Here is a 19,631-nt window from a genome sequence, read left to right as displayed (position 1 = left end):
ATTTGTGATCTGAATGAGTTTGTGAAGTAAATTGTATCTGTTGGGGATTCAATTTAAGGGAGGGTGTGTTAGGAATATGCTTATGTTTGCTTAGGCTTAGTAGTGTGTGGCTTGGCTTGTGCAGCAAGCAGCATATGCAGGCGCGCGCGTTGGCTGGCCTGGCCTGCTGTTGGGCTTGGCTTGGCTTGGCCTTGTAACTAGTCTAACTCATTGTATTGTAACTAAGCCTATATAAGGCATTGCCTATGATGAATAAACTAGAGATTCCACTTTGCAATTAACACTTGCCACAACAATCTCCCCCTCAAGTGTGAATCCATCCATTCTAGGATATGCTCCCTCTCGAGCGGAAGCTTTCTTCATCCTACACTTGTACCGCCGTTATCCACACTGCTCAACGGGACCCGCCGCCTAACCACCTGTCAAGAAGACTTTCGATACAAGGAGTCAGTTCAACCCTTCGTCGAACCATCGACTCTGATACCACACACTACAAGAAAAACAGTGTATACCCACGGCCATTTTTATCATTACCCACGGCTTAGCCTTGAGTATATGAAAGTTACCCACGACATACCCACGGCATCGGTCCGTGGCATTTTGCTTCGTTGGTAATTCGCTATCCAGGAAAATACCGTGGGTAAAGTTACCCACGCATTACCCACGGCCTAGTCCACGTTATTACTCGAGACTTAGCCGTGACTAATACCCACGGCATTACCATCAATGTCTCTTTCCCACGGCTTTACCATCAGAACCTAGAAAAGGTTTAGACCAGCATTTCTACGGTATTGCCGTGGGTAATGTCAATTTTTTTTTTTTTTTTTACTTTGTTAACCTGTTCCAACAAAACTAAACAACTGAAACAATTGTCAAGAGTTGCTTACTCCAATTTCATCCAACATCAGAACCAATTCCAAACAAACTAAACCATAACTAAATTTAAAATTAATCAAATTGTGTTATCAAAAGATCACTTCATCAAACTGAAATGTATTGTTAACAAAAATTGACACTATAACAAGTGTCAAAATAAACAAATTAGAAACTAGCAATTTCGACAAAAGATGTAGCCACAAGTCTAAGCTTAATCGGTCATAATAACAAAATGCACCGTTAATAAACTAAGCATAAGATGAAGTCATAATAACAACACAAACTAAATATCAATTTTCCTCGTTATCCTCGGATTCATCCTCAGACCCTTCCTCGGATCCATCCTCGGAACCATCCTCGAACTCATCCTCATCATAATCTGGATGACAACGTCGACGACGGGAGGGCTCGGCCTGCATGGCAGCTACACTTTTTGTCAACGCTATCAGCTGCATTTGGAACTCTGCAGCACGCTGTTCTGACTGCTGAGCTTCCTTTTGTCGCTTAAGCTCTGCTTGCCTAAGCTCCTCCCTTGTATTCCGAACCTCATCCTCTGCTGCCTTTGCTCGCTCCTCAAGTGTGGCCAACTGTGTTGCTATCTCATGAGAATAATGGGATGAAACTTGGCTGCAACCCATAGATGGAACAGTGTCTGGGGCAAGACTTGAAACACCTGGTCTATAATTTGGGGACCTATCTCCTACACCATATAGACGTCCTCGATTTTTCCCCCCAACAGATTTGGCCCACAGTTTTAAACGAGTCACAGAGTCGACCATTTAGGAGTCACTCTCATCTGCACCTTCTGAGGCCTGATTCAAATTACTTTGGAAACTACCCTGTTCAAAATTTTAAAAAAACAATGTAAATGCTACAGTACTAATATTAAAACCTAAAACAAAAAAAATAATGAATCAATGCTTTAATTTTTCTTACATAAGTGTATTGAGATCTAAGATCAACCCAAGTTGAGTCCTTCTTACGAATGTGAGTTCTTAAAAAGACCTCATCCACTGTGGGTTATCTACCCAACTCTTCAGCCTTTCATAAAGCATAAAAACAAGTTCAGAATTCATAACAGTTCATCCTATAACAAGTTCAGCCTATCACAAGTTCAACCTATCATAACAGTTCAACATTTTAATGGCAGACAAGTTCAGCCTATCACAACAATAATAACAGTTCAGCCTATCACAAGTTCAGCCTATCATAACAGTTCAGCCTATCTTCGCCGTGACCAGTCCAATACAAATAATTTGGTTTGAACCCATACTTATACAAGTGAAGTTTGACTCTACATGCAGACTGTATACTCCTACACGTGCACCTGTCACAAGGACATCTGATTCCACCATCGCTTACAAACTGAGGTCGACTTTTTGCCTTTCTTACAAACTCTTTAACACCAGATATAAAGGCGGGTTTCAACCCCCCTCTACGAGGGTTAAGTCTATCATATACCCAACTACGATCAGGTGGGTAGCCATTCATTTTCAAAAGAAGCTCCTAAATAGGAAAACAACTCACAAGGCTGAAGTTATAAGATGTCAAGAAAGAAGAGCTACCAATTCTAAGGCCCAAAAGAAAAAAACCAGAACTTTTTTTTCCCAATATCATTACCTCATAAACACACACACATAAACATATAAACACAATTACACAAAAACAAACAAACACACACAAATAAAAGAAAAAATAGATGTAAAAATCGAAGATTTACATGAGAAAGTATCTAGAAATTTCATAAAGCCTTCAAATCATAGAGATTCCAAAATCGCAGTTTAGATTTAAGGGAAAGTTCTACATTATGTAACATACAAACACACAACTATTTTTATACTTTTACAGTAACATACATTAAGTTTGCTTAATAATTAAACTACTTTAGTGGCTCTGTGCTGATCTACTAGAAAATTTAGCAGCTTTTGTCAAAATATTCAGCATAATAACTAAGCAAATCCTTAATAACAAACCCACTTGAAAAAAGAATCTAATCCCTCAATTTTTACTCAGCAAATCCTTAATAACTTAGTTTTGAATTACTCAACAATATTACTAATTCATGTGACTGTGTTGGTTATTTTGGGACATAGTGTTTTTGGGACATAGTGAAATTAAGTTACTAAAAAAAGGATTCAAAGAGCTAAAAACCACCTAGACAGCAGCAAAAAGCTAGACCATCATCTTTCTCCATCAATTGAAACATGGATCAAATCTTATTGTATGAAACCAAGACCAAATCACAAAACAATGCAGGAAAATGCTAAAAAAAACCTAAACAACAAATTATAAAATTCCAACAAAGTAACTAAGAGCAAATCCCATAAAATTTCATGTCTACCAACAACAACAAAGTTGATTCTAAGCTTCACAGAACAACATTATATCATTCAAGAAGAAGAATAAGAAGATTGAGAAGTAAGGATTAAACTCACTGTTCGAATTAGAGGGAAGAAAACGGCGCTGCTGGGTCTTCGTAGTAGCTGAGACGGTCGCGCCGACTGAGTGGGTCGTCGGAGATGAGAGCGAGACGGTGCTTGAGTTGGGTTATCGCCGTAGTAGCTGAGAGGGAGACGGGGCTTGAGCTGTGTTGCAATGGGAAAGTGAAAAGGAAAGGAAAGGAAAGGGTATAAAGTAATAACTTTAAGATAAAAATTAATTATAATTATATTTTATAATTTTATATACGAAAATTCCGTGGGAAACCAAAATTAATTTTTATCAATACAGACGGATATGCCGTGGGAACAGTTAAAAGATAGATAAAATTATATTTTATACATACATACGGAAATGCCGTGGAAACCAAAAATTATATTTTATACTTACATACGGATATGCCGTGGGTAACAAAAAATCTATTTTTGCACCAATCTTTTTTAGGTGGGAACAACATTTTCGTGAAAAAAAGTTAGAGGGAAAGAATAGTTTTCATATTTTTACCTTATCCATGGCCAAGCCGTGGGTATTATCCACGGAAAACAGCCCTGGGTAAAAAAGCCGTGGGTATGTGCAATTTTTCTTGTAGTGACTGTTGGGTCATCAACGAGGGGGCAGCCGGGGGATCATCTACATTGGGCTTAAGAACAACTTCACAAATGAGTTTGACACCACACTTTAACCCAAAACCTTAAGGTGTTAGATTTATGGGTCCTCTCACTTATAAAGTGTTCAACCTCCACTTTTCTAAGCAATGTGAGATTTAATCACTCACATTTGCCACAACACTATTGATAGCAAAAAATTTAGAGACTAAAGTAGTAATTTTAGATGATTTTTAAAAAAATGTTGATAAATAATTTATAAAATAGCAATGCTTACTACTATATCTTAAGACAAATTGATAGACAAAACATTCAAACGCGTTTTGAGTTGAACATGCGATTGGTTCATGTGTTTGAAAACTCACTTTTTAAATACAGTTCCACTCTCCAGGAAACTATATATATACATCCTACCATTTCCATATGTTTTGACTTTTGGAGTATATATGTTTTGACTTTCTAAATATAGTTCCACTCTCCAGGAAATTTGTTTGCTGCCATGATTTTCTTCTATCTTTACCATCAAGTAAGAATAAAGAAAAAAAAGTAGAGAATTGTTATGAATATAAAAAGTTATGTTGATTTTATTGACCGCAATAATTTTAATTTCTTGTGGGTTTAGTGTTTGAATGTGATGAATATATACAATGATGGAGAGTTACGATTTTGTCAAAATTTCACAGAAAAGGAAAAGGATTTATTTGACGGATTAAGCGACTAAAGTGTAATATTAATTAGTTAAGGAATCAAAATAAAACCAATAAGTTAAGAAACAAAATATTTAATTTAGCATAAATTTTATTGAGCTATTGGGAAAAAAAACATTTAAATACCTGAATATAAAAATAATAAAAAAAACATTTAAATACCCCATTACCAAGTCATAAAAAATCAGCGTGTGGTTTGTAAAAAAAAAAAAAAAAAAAAAACAGCGTGTGACAATGCAAGAGTTGAAATAATGTCAAAAGTTTAAAAAGTTAAAAGAATAAAATGAGCAGGTGAGGAAGATATTGATATAGATGTTAGAGCATCGAGAATTGAGCTCCCAATTTTTTTTTTACCTATACATATCACTTTTTATATTTTTTTAATAATAGTACCTAATAAGAACTCAATCCCTCCAACCCAACACCTCTTAAAGAATTCTAAATGAATCTCACCAATAACACATTTAACCAATAACTATACATCTTTATAAACGTGTCCCACCAAAATAATATAGGTACCAATGTTTATTTGAGAACTAGTACTTATTACGTACTCATTTGTATTTTGCTCCAATGGGGGTACCTACCTATTAGGTACCAATTCTTAAGAAATAGGTACCCACCATTGGAGATGGTCTTAGGATTAAAGAATCTTGCTAACGAGTGTTCATCGGACACTCTTTAAACATTTCATTTAAAAAAATTATTTATTCAAAAAATAAAATATTTCAATTTTCAATGTGTTTACTTCAAACATTTTCATAAATATTTAACAAAAATTATTTAAGGTGCTTAAAGAGTACCCCAAAACATTGTTTAGCAATTTCCTTAATTAAAAATAAAAATGGGTTAGTGTTTTGAGGAATACTACTTTTAGTTTAATTTTTAAATAAAAAAACAAAAATGAATTAGAGAAAATTAATGTATTTAGTTTATATTTTTTTCTTATCAAAAAGAAAATTAATGAATTAACCATACATTAATTAAATTAATCCATTTTATCGTCATAATTAAGACTGAGGACTTGATATTGTCTTAATTATTAGGCTTCATTGTACTGTTTATATTTTATTTTATTAATGACAGGTGGGATGAGTAACTCAACTGATTAATTAAATTAGTTAAACTAAGAGTTAAGAAATTTGAGGTCTAGGTTCAAGTCCTGTCAAAGAGAAATACTAACATAACATTATATTATACTAACAATTAACAATTTGCCATTATACAAAAATAAAATAAAAAATAATACGACCTTTAATGTTTATGTTATTCCTTTTCAAAAAAACAAAATTTATGTTATTGAGATTTTAGGTTAGTAGTTTAGTTCATTAATTTTTTTATTTTTGGTAGAATAGTTCATTAAATATTATTATATCCTTTTGTTTAATTTTGACTAATTATTTTATTCATAATATTGAAATATTGGCCTCCTTTCCTTTAACTATTTCGTATCTCTAATATGTATAACTATTTGTATTGTTGTTAAATTGTGGATGATGAATCAACACAAATTTGTTTAATCTGATTGTATAAATTGAGAATACAAATAATGAAGGGATACAAGGGCTAGCGCCTAGTGTAAAACTTGATTCTAATATTTATATTGCAATCCTTAATTTTGATATTATATTAAATGAGTTTGAATTCATCCTAAAAACTAGCTAAAAGGATGATGGTGCTCATAAATATTTATCCATTAATATTCTGAACATTTGAGCAATATGATTCATTTCAATTCTTTTGGTGCTTTAGTGAGAAATAAGAAAGGTGTGAAAGCCCGTCATTTAATTTGATTAGCTACCACTTGAAGTATTTGCAATCTAGTTGATCAAATATATATATTTCTTGGTTTTGGTTTATATGCCGATTATGGAATAAATCTTCCTTTGTATTTTCTGATTGGTGTAACGATCCATTAAATTATATCCAAAGCATCTAATGACATCCTCTTCGAATTGTAAGGGTCGATTACACCTTATAATCTTTATAATTCAATTTTGCTTATAAAAAAAAATTCAATAGTACACTTGTAGTGACATGTCCAATAATTATGGGAGGGCATCAAATTAAAGTGTCACCATCACATTCACTTTCTCTCTTTTCTTGGCAAATATTTGCAAACCTCTTTTTCCATATATGTTTCCTTGGCTAGTCAAAAAGAGTCTGAGTCACCATCAAAGAGGTATCGCGCAATTCATATGCAAATAACACTCAAACTCTTATATAAGCTGCATATCATCAATATGCAAGCAAATTCACATGCAACACAAACCTCAATTCTTATAATGACAACTGCACTTGAAACCGGTGTCATCTCAACTTCAACAAGGTAAATAACTTCAATTCTCAGCTCACTCGCTACTATAAAACATTTTTTTTAATGGCGAATATAATATTACTATAAAATATTATTAACTACCAATTGTTGGTCATTGATGATTGACACTAAACTTGGAAGGGAGGACCACAGTTTGATCACCGTAACTGCGATTGAGAGGGGTCTGATACCACTTGATACCATAACTGACCCACGAACTAGATTAAATCGTCTAATAGACCGGATACTTATGATGAAAACAAAAACTGAAAAACATTATTAACTTACTTTGTCTCTCTTTCTTCTTTTCTTGTAACACCATTTTGTTTAGTTTCTTGTACATATGGATCAATATGCATGTCTAACATTTTATTTAATTTTCTTGTATTCAACCCTTTGTAGCTTGAATGAAGTTGCAAAATTGTTTGGCCAATTTTTCGGGCTATTGTTCGCAATCATCGGGTTCGCATCAATGAGTACAAGCAAGAAAAAATCTCTACTAATGATGGCTTTGGTTTTCATGGTTGCTCTTTACTACTTGGTTTTGGTGCTTATGATAATTATGTTACAATTTCAAATCAAGAATTTCCTTCCATTCATGGTGCTAATAATTTTACTTGGAAGTGTTGTTTCATTCTTAGCTTTGATGATTATTTCACCTATGATTGCTTGGATTGATTTGGGCTTGTGGATCTTAATCTTTGCTTTGATGTGCTATAAAAACCGAAAAGAGCTCTATCGAATGATTCCAAAAAAGATCAAGAATTTTATTGAAAGTTCATCTGGCAATGAAAATATTGATATCTCAACTCACAATTTAGAGATTATTCCTAAAATTGAGTCCCTTCCGGTCTGATGAATTTGCTTAACTAAAATTTGTATGTCTAGCTTGCTTGAGAACAATTTGTGTGTTGTTTCTTTATTTTGTTGTTATTGTGTTTGTTAAATTAGTTTTTTTTTTTATTTTTGTGATGTTATAAAATGTACTATGCTCATGCTCATATGAAGTTTGTAATAATATCGTAATATACACCTCGGTCACTGTTATAAACAAAAAATTAACTTTTTTTGCTTATAATAGTGACCGAATGGTGTAGTTATTGTCGAATAATTAATTGTAGTTTATGGTTTTTTCTCCTATGAGCTTATTATTTTAAGGGTTAAATTTATATTAAGGGTTCGTTTGACCCAGCTTTTTTAGAGCTTATGCAAACAGTTTATGCAATATAAATTAGGTTTTATGCTATTTTATAAGTTCACACTAGTGATAATTGCAATTTTATAAGTTATTTTATCATAAACTACCCTGACAAACTTAAAATAGTTTATAAAAATTGCATAAGCTGTTTGCATAAACTCTAAAAAAAGTTGGGTCAAACAAGCCCTAAATCTCTTTAAATATTCTCTCTAACTTTAAATATAAGAAAAACGTAACTTTTAAAATTTATCGAATAATCAATAAATTTGGTTTATCTTGTAAGATCAGTTTCATTAATTATTCAATGAATAAAAAAAAGTTATTGTTACTTACATTTAAAATTTAAAATTGAAGTCCACAAATCCCAGCTCAACTGGCAGAAATGTCGAAATTATTAGTGTCGAACGTCAGGACCGGGGTTCAAACCCCAATCACTTCACTTCGTGTGTTTCTGTAAAAAAATTGGAAGGAGTATATTAAGTATGTGGAACATTAATAGTGCAATAAGACTTTAGTGCAATACCCACTTTGCTTTGATTTTCTACACTCACTTTAGTATTTGTTGTCTTTGTTCAAAGATGACGTGCTTTTGTGGTTGATAAATTCTTCGTTGTGTTTAAAAATTATGTTAAGAAACTACTTACTGGCACCAATGTAAAACAACCATTTGTATGGCTTGCCCTTTCTTTGCCATTTCTTTTGGTACAAAACAGGGCCGACCCAACACACTGAGGTTTAAAACGAATATTAAAATTAGGCATTTTATGTAAGAAAGAAGTAGAATAAAAATTTAACTTTTTTGGCAAAGATTTTTTTTTTAAGTTGGTATCTGGATCGAGGACAGACTAATTCGAGGGATCAATTTCATTGTCTACGAGTAAATGTGGGTGATAAGTGCCCAATTTTAGTTAAAAAGTATCATGAATTATGGGCACTTACCAATACATTTATGAAGAAATCTTGATTAAAACCCCTTTTGATGTAAATATAACATTAAATCAAAGAAAAATTGATCCCAAGGCATTTTGTTAGGAATGGCTAGAAAAGGCAGGATTTTGAAGCCTTCGCTCAGCGAAGCCATAGCGAGCTGCAGCGAACAAAACCAGTGGGTTAAGGGTCCATAGCGAGCTTCAGCGAGATTCAGCGAGCAGGACAACAAAATAACCATTTGCTCAGCGAAAGATAGCGAGAGATGGCGAGCACAACCCGGGAGGAATGGTCTGATGGCGAGACATAGCGAGCTTCAGCGAACAAAATGATGAGTAAGACTTTTTGCTACGTGTCAAGAAACCCCTTGCTTAAGTAACTAGTTCGCTCAGCGAACATCATTTCGCTTAGCGAACTCCACTGTCCTAAAAATCTATAAATAGAGCTCAGAAGTCATTCTCTTAGATATATAGTTTTGTGATAGTTCAGAAACATAAGTAACACTAGTTTTAGAGTTCTTGAAGGTGGATTCATCATTGTACTTGAGAAATCAAGAAATATTCTTCATCCCTTTTCATCATTGTTCTTGTAAGTTTACTTTTATCATGTCTAGCTAAATTCCTTTGTTGTTGGGATTAGATGTAGTTATTTTGTGATCATGTAGTCAATTCAATCTTAATATATATGTTTTCTTTATCAATCATTATAAGTGTTATCTTGTTTTAATCGTCTATTTCTAAAAGATTTGAACGGCATAGACATATATTGTTTGAATCGAGAGTAAAGATAATCACTTATTAAACTTCAATGTTTAGACATAGATGTCGAATTTAATAATCACGTCAAATATCAGATCTTAATGCTATTATGTCGATTAATGATTCGAGACATCGAACGTTAATAGATATAATAGATTTCACGGCGTAATCCGGACACGGATACGTTCGATGTGTGATATGTGATAATAATGATTGGTAAATGAAATATATATAGTGAGGTTGATTCATACATGCTAACGAGATAATGAATCTAGTTCCGACAACTTTTTGTTATCCGAAAGTTTAAAAATCCTTTTAACCAAATCGCACTTTTATGTTTTCAAAACAAATCTTACAAAAACCCGCACTTAAAATCATGGAAATCGCAAACCAACGTTTGATATCACACTAGTCCCTGTGGATACGATATAACGAAAATACTTGCTTTTGTACTTTCATCAGTGGGCAAATTAAAATTAGAGTGAAACATCCAATAAAAATATTATCACGAAAGATTAAAATCATGTATTTTTTTCATCATAAAGACTTGATTGAAGTTTGAGTGAAGCACTATATAAACTTAACCAAAACCAAAATTATCTATATTATTCAAACTTAACTAAATTTGGATTGTGGAAAAGCAAAACAATTTTAATTAAATTTGTTAAAGAGCCTTATTAAGAAAATATTTAAAAGTAAAAGAAAAAAAAATCAGTAAATTAAAATAAATAAGAATACAAGGGTTTAGTAAAAAAAAAAAGAAAAGAAAAAAGAGTACAAAGGTTAAGGAAAATTAAAACTCTGAGTACAAGGGCTTAGTCAACAAAACCGAGTACAAGGCCACAAGGGTTGAAACTTGAAACACTGACCTCCCAGAGTTCCGAACCTTTGTCCCTTGGCTAGACAACACAACAATAGGCATAACCAGTTCAACCGGATGGAAAGATTGAAATTTTGGGCCTTTCTTTAGTATTAATATTACTCAAAGTTATAAATTGATGATTTCTCTTTCCACCTCTCGTGAATCTTTTATACCCCCAATATTCCAATTTTGCCCTTGCAGAAAAATTCGGTTCGCAGAAACCGAATTTTTACTAGTGCAATTTCAGAGTAAATTTCGGTTTTTAGAAACCGAAATTTGTTTTCAAGGTAAAAAAAACTTCGGTTTCTACGAACCAAAGTTTTTTCAAGGGCAAAATTAGAAATTTAGGGGGGATAAAATATTCACAGGGGGTGGGAAGAGAAAATATCTTATAAATTTGGGACCTTTTGAACTTTAAAAAAATGAAAATATTTTAGGGGCCTAAAGCCCTAGCTTGGATAGCATTACCATAATTGTTTCTCCAAATCTATTATTTATATGTTTAGGAGTTTCTCTCTCATAGTCTTATTCATATGTGGCACCATTTCATTGATCCATGTCTTATGTGGCATTCTAATATTTCTCCAATTCCTATGTGGCTAACTATGAAGGCCTTTGCAATTTCTCTAATACATGATGATATCATTTTACTTAGAATCTTTGACTAATTTGGAAATTCAATCATTTCTCAATTATTGTTTATAAATCGTATTTAATGCACCTATTAAAAATAATTTTAAAAGGAAATAACTCAAATTCAAATATAAATAATTATATCTCATTAATATATATATATATTAATATAATACATAATATTATACATGAAATTTTTTTTTTGTGAAATTATTATATATGAAATTTTATATATACCAAATAATGGAGTTTTTTTACGTAATATTTTTTTTTTATATATCCCACAAGAGTTTTTTTTATAGAAATTGCTCAATCAGGTTTTATGAACAAATGTCTATATATTAATATTTTGATACAATTGAAATTTTACGTATGGAAACTTTTGATTATTGACCAACTCATTTTTGGAATATATATTGATTAAATTAAATCAATGCTGAAATAGATGGAAATTTCAAAAATTAAGGACCAAAAATCTACTATAGTTTCTATATATACGGGTCAACATGTAAGAGTGAGGGTCATTGAGTGTCTCAGCGCCCCTTATTTTCTCTTCTCTTCTCACCTTCACTACTCTTTTTTTTTTTTTGACAGCATCACTACTTTTTTTTCTATCTATTGCTATTGTTGGTTTTTTTTTAAAAAAATTAAAAATCTATTGCTGTTGTTGGTTATTTCTTATTTATTTGTTCAATATAATTTTTGTTGCTCTCAAGTGGAATGAAATCTAAATTTTATTTGTTTTTCTTTGCAGGTATTTTGTTTACTTGTGTTAGGCTACAATAAGAGGATTCAACATAAAAAAGAGAAATCATTTTCTTCTCTAAAGTCAATAATATTTTGTAAACTTTTTTTTTTTTGGTAGAAATTGTAAACTTCTTTTTAAGAAGCCAAAATATTATTCATCTATCTTTGTAACTTTTATTTACTATTTGGATTCTTGCAGAGACTGATGAAGATGACTACGAGGGATAAATAACATCTGGATTGGGAACAGAGGAGTGGATAAAATATTCAAGTTTAATTCTACAATCAGAAAATTGAACTAATTTTGAGTTATAAATCTTTATTTGCAGGTCCATATACAAAAGAACAACATTGTTTGTTATTCAAATTAGGATTAAGTATTATCAATTGATGTTAGAGTTTTAAGTATTTATTTATATTTTTTTTATATTTTATTGTCATTTTTTTTAATCATATGTTTACTTATTAAAAAAGAATTGTTGTTCATATTATTTTTTATTGGATTTAAATCATGCTTATAAATGTTTTTTTTACTATTATTTATAAATAAATGTTGTACTCTATTTTTTTACTCATTATTTTTTTATTTGTCTAATTTTTCATGTGATATTTAACAAATACACTGAATAGAAACTCCTCGAATGACTATAATATAGAATGAATTGAAAAAATGTGGAATTGCGAAATTGATATGCTTAAAAAAAATTATTCTTAAACTTCATACTTATCAAGTAGAGAAAAAAGTGTCATTGTCTGAAATATAAAAGGAATGGAGTAATTGACTTCATAGATTATTTTTCTATTTCATTTTATTATTCTATTAATTATGGTTTACCTTAACGTGATTTTTCCAATAAAAAAATACATAGTGATTTGTACCAAACAAAATATTAAAATACGGGGGTATTGATAAAAAAAATAACCTACATGGAGGTATTAAGCAAAAAATAACTTACACGAGGTGAGACATACATTTGTAGATTTTATTATATAAAAAATACGATATCAATTGAAAGCAGGGAAAGTAACAATGATTTTATATATTAAAAAAAGAAAGAATTAAAAGCAATAATATCATGTATTACATTATTTTTATTCTCCATACATCACTGTAAAATAAACAAATAAAAATAAAAACAAATAGATACATTTTTTAAAATTTGCACATTAACAAATGAGATATGCTTAACAAAATTATATAAATTTTTTTTGTGTCAAGCAAATGACAAACAATTCTACTGTTCATTACTTTTAAATAAATAATATTAAAATTAAAATCGGCCCATTTTGCTTCTCAAATGTGAAATTTTTTCACACGGGGACATGAGATAAAATACTCCTGAAGAAAATAAATGTCTAAAGGAGAGAGATGACGATTAAGAACAAGTATATTAACCGTTAGATTAGTTTTTGCATAATGACCTTTTTTTCATGAAAATAAAAGAACAAATATATGAACATGTGAGTTTGGAACGGGGAGTGGAGTATCACTCTCCATTATGTCATTTCTCCTTAAAATATCCAAAATTTGGATCTTTTATCATATTTAAACAAACTATTACATTAAATATAAAATTAATTTTACAAATAATTAAAAAAATCACAATATTAAAATTTTAATAATCCATATTTTTCATGTGTGAAAAAAAATGATCTATATTTTTCATAGAACATTAACCCGGGCGATAGCACGGGTAAGTTATACTAGTTTTGAATTAAATAGGGGAATCATGTTCCATTAATACAAACCCTCATAATTATTTCTCCATTTTATTGGTGGATTAATTTTGTCTACTTTATCATCACCAAGGAAACTGACTTGTGGTTGGAAGTTGATGTAATCTTTTGTTGGAATTTTCATTAAAAAAATGAATGGAATTTCGAATTAGGATAACTAATTATCATGGTGAAAGCAATAGATTCACTTGATAGGAAAAGAAAATTGGGGAGCCTTTAAGGAGAGGTTCAGGTGAGCATGTATTGGAAGAAGAAATTAAGAAAGTGTATTTTTAGAAAAAAGTTCACGTGAGCATGTAAGGAGAGGTTCGCTTAATTTTTTAGAAAGAAAAAATAATTAAGAAAGTGTATTTTTGCACATTATTTTTCTATTATACCCTTATTTTAATTCACCAATAATTTTTTTATTTTGTATACACTTTCTCTTTTCAATAAATTTAATATGTTATGTATCAATTTTTTTTAAACATATTATACAAAGAAGTTTAGTAAAAAAAAAAAGTTACAATAAAAAGATTTAAAATAAAAAAAATTAAAATAAGGAGGGTATAATAGACAAAATATAACATAAATTATCAAAAAGACAAATAATTTGAAAAAAATTAAATTTTCTAAAAATTCAAGTAATTTGAAACGGATGGAGTAATAAATTATACCAACTTCTAGTTAATCCTAGAAGACTAAGGGTCTGTTTGGCAAGCCAAAAAAACTAGTTTTTAGCTTTTGTCTTATGACTTATACGCTAAAAGACCTGTTTAGTAACAGTCTTTTCATAGAGAGATTATAGCTTCTAGCTTTTCTTTTTTTCTTCCTCTTTTACCCTTTATAATTTATTATCATTAGAATTTAAAATAAAATAAATAAATACATGTTTTAACGTTGCAACCCACTTGAGATTGATCTAGTGGTGTTGGCTTGGATCCTTGGAGTAAGCTCCTCTCAAGGTCTTAGGTTTGATTCCCCCTGGTGCCAATTTCGGTGGGCTAAGTCCATACAGAGAAAAAAATCTGACTTTAAATGAGACCCCCGCAAGTGGGCGGTGTGATTGGTCCCATTGGATTAGTCGGTCCTAGGGCCGGATACCAAGTTTTCAAAAAAAAAACAAGTTTTTACATAGCTTCTTTTAAAATCACATGTATATAATAGTATGTTTTAACGTTGTCTTATTATCTATTTTAATATATGATGGTTAAAACATATTTTTTTATCAATTCATAGGTACCTTACTATATTTATTTTTGAAACAACGTACCTTACTATAATTATTCATTATACTATATTGTGAATATATTTTGTTGTTATTTTTTTCATAAAGTATATCACTGAAATGAAAATAATTTTTTTTAAAAAAAATCAGCATATAAAAATTAGTTTAATAATAATATTTGAAAGTTATATTTATTGAATTAATAAACTTAAAATATTGTAAAATAAATAAATTTAAAATATTAAATTCTAAGTATCTTAAATAGTAGTATTAATTTGATAATTTTTTTTATTGAATTAAAGATGTCCTTTTGTGTCATTTTACATTTATCAGTCAGTTAAACCACAAATTTTACCAAACACTTCAATCAGCTTATTAGCTAGAACTATCAGTCATCAGCCATCAGCCATAAGCTATCAGCTAGCTTATCAGCCAACCGATATTTTTGCTAAACAGAGCCTAAATAGAGAAAGTTGAGGTGAATGAACTGGCTGTCAACACGAAACGGTCCACGTACCCGCTACTCCCTGTAATAAGCAGGAAGCGATGACAACCTTTTCAAGCTAAATCGTCCAAATCAATGAATGATACGGATATTGAAATACACCTAGCGAAGTAGCTCTTTATCAACCTCTAGAGAAAACATTCTTGTTGAAAACCTAAAACAACTCAGGACCAATCGACTGCCAGATCGAGGGATGGTCAGTCAATGGTACTGGGCACCCCGGAATCACCAAACAGATCAGCAAACTCTTGTTAGTACGACAAACGACTACGTACCACCGTACGTCAACACAGAGTGTCTATGCACTAAGCTTTTTCGAACATTTGAAGGCCAAATCAGGTATGAAGAAATTCGTATCATGGGAGGCTTTCAACAAAAGCTTGTACAGAGATGAAATTGAAGCAACTAAAGAGACTCTGAAGGAGACTCTTTTTAATTGTAAAATATATTGTCTATGCATAAAAAATTGTCTATGCATATACTTTTCTGGGTTGAGGATTACTAACATAAAAAATTCTCCTTTGAGTCTTTCAGTCATTGTTCTGGATTCCATTAACATTTAACAGGAAGGTTAAAAATACAAAGAAAGAAGCATAGAATAGATTGTGGTATTTTGCTCTTCCAATTTAAAATAAAAATAAAATTCAAAAGAAAATACAAAGCTGGGCAATTAAAAGTATGATTTATCATGAATAACAATTCACAAGGACGTATACTAAATCAATGTGAGACCCCATCGAAACTGGCATAATAGGGAAAAGAAGAAAGAAAGAAAAAAAAAAAGGACAAAATCGGTGGCAAAATGGAAAAACAAAAGGGCCGAATGTGCAGCTTAAGGAAAAGAAGATCTCAACCATTAATTTTAATCATCGGTGTCCCCATATATATATATTGACGGAGCCAGACATTTTGGATGTTGGGGGCATCACAAATTTTGAGCATTTTATATATATATATATAGAAATTTGTTGACATACACATATACATCCACTTATATTTTAGAAAGAATATATATTTTTAGAGTATAAATATACAATTTAATTGTTCTCTACGACTTGACATATTCTTTGCCTTAACCCACAATCATTAGGAAGTTTTTCTAAATCGAATTGCAAGAATTTTTTCAGGGATGTACCCAATTTTATATTTTTATATTCATCAAATATATAATGATTAGTAGTTGATGATTGCTCTGGACTTGACTATATTTTGAATATAATTTTTATTGCTTATTGGTAAAACTAAAATAAAAATACCACATTTAATATGCAATAATACCAAAGAAATTGAGAGAAAATAAAATTGAGAAAAGACTAATACAGTACACAAAACTTAAAAAAAAAAAAAAACAACAACAACAACAACTGTAAAACCATGTTGAAAAATCTACAGCAGCACCAACAGAGAAGAATAATGAAAATTGGGTTGGTTGGTTATGAAGGAGAGTGGGCGTGTTTGTTTTTAGTGAGAAAGAAAGAGTGAGTGAGTATGGTTTTTGGTGAGTGTCGTCAAAGTAAATGAAACTTTTAAATTAATACCAAGTTTCTATTGGATAAGAGAGATGTGCGCCTAGTTAACATATGCTATGTACTACTCCCTCCGGTCCTTTTTATAAGGAACACTTAGGGCAAAAAATTTGGTCCTTTTTATAAGAAACTTTGACCAATTTTCAAATGTTTTAAATGTTCAATTTCACTTATGTCCTTATTTATTATGAGAGAGAATTTAAAAATAAGTAAGTTAGTTGAATAAAGAGTAATTAAATAAGGGTATACATGGAATAAATTTAAATTTATAAGTGTATTAAATGAAAATAACTATGTTAAATGTGCTTCATTGGTCTGTGTGATTTTTTCAAAATGTTCCTTATAAAAAGGACCGGAGGTAGTAGTATAGTAAAAAAAATTCTCCAAACTTTGTAGGCATGAGCCCCCACATGCTTGTATGCCGCTCAATTCCTAATATATATATACTTTTCCTTATATTTTGGAATGGGGAATATATATATATATATATATATATATATATATAGGGAGTACTTCAAGTGAGAGGAGTGTGTTATTGTGAGATATGAGAGGAGCAAATAATAACCATTAGATTAAATTTTACGGTGTAGATTAAATGTTCCAAATAAAATTAATTGCACATGATTGTTTTCCCTCAAAATTCTCCTTCCTCGTTCATTTTTGGAAAAGCTGTAAGATCCACCGATTATTGATTCTTCCTAGTAATTTCTATCAATAGAGTTGATCAATATTTTTGGTTATATCAATCTCAATTTAAGACCCATATATTGTGCTTTCAAATCCATATCTGGCAAAAAACAATAACTTATGAAATAGAAAGCTATGGTTTTTTAATCAAGTAGATGCAAAAATGAAAATTGGAAACCGTTCAAAAGGGGTTGGATTAATTAGATGCATGGTGACTGATTTTCTTTATTATTAATTTATTATTATTATTATTATAGTGATCCATAACATTTTTTGCCAATAAATCTTTGAAGTTAATGGTTTCCTGATTATGAGGGGAGGCGAGAAACAAGAGTGGAAGAGAAGGAGACTCATACGCTACTAAAAGAATATACGAGAGTAATTAAATCTTAACCATATATTTTAATCCAATGGATATTAATTATTCCTCTCATCTCTCATTATAAGACATCCTCTCACTTGAAGTGTTCCCTATATATATATATATATATATATATATATATATATATATATATATATATATATATTTACAATGAGCTGGTATCAAACACAGAACCTATGATATACTACCCAAATCTCACATTATTATATTTAATTTTATTAAAACATTATGGTATAGAGTTTCTTCTAATTATTTTTAGATAGGTAAGCCGTAAGCTCTATTTTTTTTAGCTATTATCGATAATTTGGTAATTTTTTAACATGAGAATTACTCATGCATCTTTTTACTCTTTTTTAATCGAAATAAGTTGTTTGTCCTTGTAATTGACTTGATTTGAGTAGTGTTTTAGCATATCTTCTGCTAATTCACTCTTTAATAATTTTTTTTCTTTTTAAAAAATAATAAAATTATAGCTTCTATTTTTTAAAAAAAATACCTAAAAAAACTTTATAAATTCTAAAACAAAATCACTTTCTTTGAAAACAACTACCTCAAATTATGACGGTGCTTAAACATATCTATACATCCATTCAAAAATTTGAGTCGAGAAATGTGAAATTGCAAACAACTTCAACTTCATTAATCTTAATTATTGGCATCCATAAGTATCACTTGCTTTATATTTCACTTAAATTTTTGGTAAATTGTGGACAAATAATGCCCATAAATTGTGACCCCAATTTTTAGAGAGATAAGTTCCTCCTTCTCTTAAGTTTTTTTTCATCTTCTTTCATCAGAAAAGGGGTGATTTTGGGTCGAAAACGACACAAAATCACCCATTTACATCCATTTCTATTTGCTTTAATCTAAATAAGTGGTTTTCACGATTGTAATTTTCTTTTGTGTATTTTTTTGTGATTTTGTCATCCATCTTTGTGTAGTGTTTTTTTTCCGTCTTGTTACGGTGTTAGTTTGATTGAATTGGAAGATCAACCTCGATCAACTACTGATTCACACAGTAATTAAGTTCGTCAACGATGCAGATTCGGAAGCATAGATATTTCGGTTACTTTGATTTTATCATATTATTTGTAGGCATGAGTATGCCGTTTTATGCTATTAACTTGGATGACATGAGTTTGTTCGCGGATTCATCCTTATCGCTTTTAACGGTATTAAATTTGTACTTGAATCTAATGTACTCTATCATTTGAATGAATGAATCTCTTTTATTTTAGTAAAAAAAAAATGCCCGTACACAAATTTATTTAACATGAGTGTGTACTAATCTTATCTTACTACGAAGATTGATTATATTAAATTAAAATAACAAACAAAATTGAGAATAAAAATAATGGAGAAGATACAAGGAATCTACATGGTGGGGCATGATCAATAATCAATATTTGTGCCGTGGGTTACTTTTGAATCGAGGATATAGTACGTATAAAAAGATGGTATTAAACGTTTTATTGAGTCGAGCCAATGTTTGTTCATAAGCTATTTTTCTATGTTTAT

General features: G+C 30.5%; 1 protein-coding gene across 2 annotated transcripts; it reads right to left on the bottom strand.

Moving 5' to 3' along the window:
* Positions 1-986: 986 nt before the first annotated feature.
* On the bottom strand, positions 987-3,462 carry LOC123891244. 2 transcript variants are annotated; one of them, XM_045941086.1, is made up of 3 exons: positions 3,312-3,462; positions 1,813-1,917; positions 987-1,715 (listed from the first exon to the last, which is right to left on the bottom strand). In XM_045941086.1, the coding sequence occupies exon 3, from the start codon at positions 1,653-1,655 to the stop codon at positions 1,167-1,169; it is 489 nt and encodes a 162-aa protein (XP_045797042.1). In that variant the 5' UTR covers positions 1,656-1,715; positions 1,813-1,917; positions 3,312-3,462; the 3' UTR covers positions 987-1,166. The 2 variants fall into 2 exon arrangements, with proteins under 2 accessions (XP_045797042.1, XP_045797043.1); XM_045941087.1 differs by having other exon boundaries at positions 987-1,672.
* Between the last annotated feature and the right edge of the window lie 16,169 nt (positions 3,463-19,631).

Source organism: Trifolium pratense, linkage group LG6, assembly GCF_020283565.1.
Source record: "Trifolium pratense cultivar HEN17-A07 linkage group LG6, ARS_RC_1.1, whole genome shotgun sequence".
Lineage (NCBI taxonomy): Eukaryota > Viridiplantae > Streptophyta > Magnoliopsida > Fabales > Fabaceae > Trifolium > Trifolium pratense.
Note: the sequence above shows the minus strand (reverse complement) of the source record. Positions and strands in the feature narration are given on the sequence as shown.

What these genes read in the sequence shown, in the direction of transcription:
- LOC123891244 (XM_045941086.1), bottom strand. Translation starts at nt 1,655, where the DNA reads ATGGTCGACTCTGTGACTCGTTTAAAACTGTGGGCCAAATCTGTTGGG.